The sequence below is a fragment of the Cystoisospora suis genome (assembly GCF_002600585.1).
Source record: "Cystoisospora suis strain Wien I chromosome Unknown contig_1969, whole genome shotgun sequence".
In the NCBI taxonomy this organism is placed as follows: domain Eukaryota; phylum Apicomplexa; class Conoidasida; order Eucoccidiorida; family Sarcocystidae; genus Cystoisospora; species Cystoisospora suis.
Window position 1 is genome coordinate 2,411 of NW_027154768.1, and position 1,480 is coordinate 3,890.

General features: G+C 53.9%; 1 protein-coding gene across 1 annotated transcript in view; it reads right to left on the reverse strand.

Annotated features, from left to right (window-relative positions):
* Positions 1–285: 285 nt before the first annotated feature.
* CSUI_004279 (hd domain protein) overlaps positions 286–1,480 on the reverse strand; it is a 2,426-nt gene continuing 1,231 nt past the window's right edge. The window contains exons 2-3 of the mRNA XM_068064472.1: positions 1,323–1,480; positions 286–1,040 (exon numbers count right to left, since the gene is read on the reverse strand). The exon at positions 1,323–1,480 is cut by the window's right edge and continues 82 nt beyond it. Of these exons, the coding sequence (XP_067923551.1) occupies positions 658–1,040; positions 1,323–1,480 (541 nt within the window). The 3' untranslated portion in view covers positions 286–657. The remainder of the gene's footprint in view (positions 1,041–1,322) is intronic.

Below are 1,480 nucleotides of genomic sequence, written 5' to 3' on the forward strand. Positions count from 1 at the left end.
CGGGTGGTCATGCTTTTTGTGTCGGAATGACAAGTAAGCGACTGCGGGTATTCGTCCCGGTCTAGCTTCCTGACGGGCTGCATATCGTCGTCCACCTTTCCTAGGAAACTGCGCGGTACCGACAGCAGCCACGACAAAACACCACCAGGGCGGCAACGGCCTGATACTGAGTGGTGGAAATAGGCACGAGTACACCTATATCAGGCTTACCCGTTACTATGCAGAATCCCCTGGCAATCGGACAAGGGGTCTGCCATTTCGATGCCTAACGCCCTCAGGGTAGATAGCAGGCCTAGGCTTTAGAATCGCAGCACGACGTTGTCTTTTTGAAGACAAAAAAAAACGGCAATCGTCGCACTATCCAGGGTGATGGGCTACGTCAACCGAGGCCGTGACAAAAACCAGAGGACGCCATTACTCATCACGAAACACCCCGATCGATGCCCCTGTTTCACAGCTTCTGACCGAGGCTTTGGTACGCTCTCCGCCACACGCCAGAAACAGAGAAGTTTCAGTTCGTTCACGAGTATTTTTCCACGGGTCTTCGTGGCTTCCTTGACTGATCTTACTGGGCATGTACTTTGTCCTCACAAAACCTGATGGCAGTCCGCTAGAATGGGCCAGGTGCTATACGACAGGCTAGAAAAGCTATGCCAGCTACGCTGTTGAGCCTGCATTCGGAACCTCGGTGTTTGCCTGGGCGGACTCCACTTGGGGTAGCTTTGCTCGGGTCTTTCGGAGTATACCGTCCAACCCTTTGAACAAATCACTACGAAACACACCCCGTGTCGACTCATAGAAAGTGGGCAGAAGTAAACGAGCCGACGACGATGCTGGTACGGGCTCTTCCTTCTCGCTTTCCTGTAGTCCACTTTCTTGCTGTCCAGAGAACAGCCTCCGGCGTCTCTGCTCGAGTTCTTCCCTTGATGGTGGACCTCCAGGGAGGCCTTTCTGGTCCGGGTCGGATTCATATTCAAAGGCTTGTAGTATCATCTCGAACTTATCAATGTCGAAAACAAACTTCGCCTCCTCGGTCACCCCTGACGGAGAAACACACGACAAGTTCACCTACTCTGGGTGTTGGTGAGTAAGTTCTTCGTGTGTAGTACTGCCCAGCGAAGCACGTGTTTCCCCTCGCCTGGCGACAGCTTCAGTGGAGGGGCGGCGTGAGCTGAGGCGCACTGGGCCCGTTTCGCGGGCAGCAGGTTCTCCTCATTTTCGCTCAGCTCGGTTGGACTGAAAAGCCAGCAAAAACTAAACACCCCGACCGCGAGGACGACTGCTGTCACTTGCATACCGAGGATTACAGAGGTCGAACTAACCTGCCTCGTATTCTTCCCATAGAGATACGATTTCTTCGCCTACGCCAGAAAGAGGAGGCCGGGTATTTCCATTGGGGCTCGAGCAGCGCGGACACTCCATGAGGGGCCTCTCAGGTGAAGGTAGCGAAGTTATGATGGATCGCATTGCCTCGCGTTCA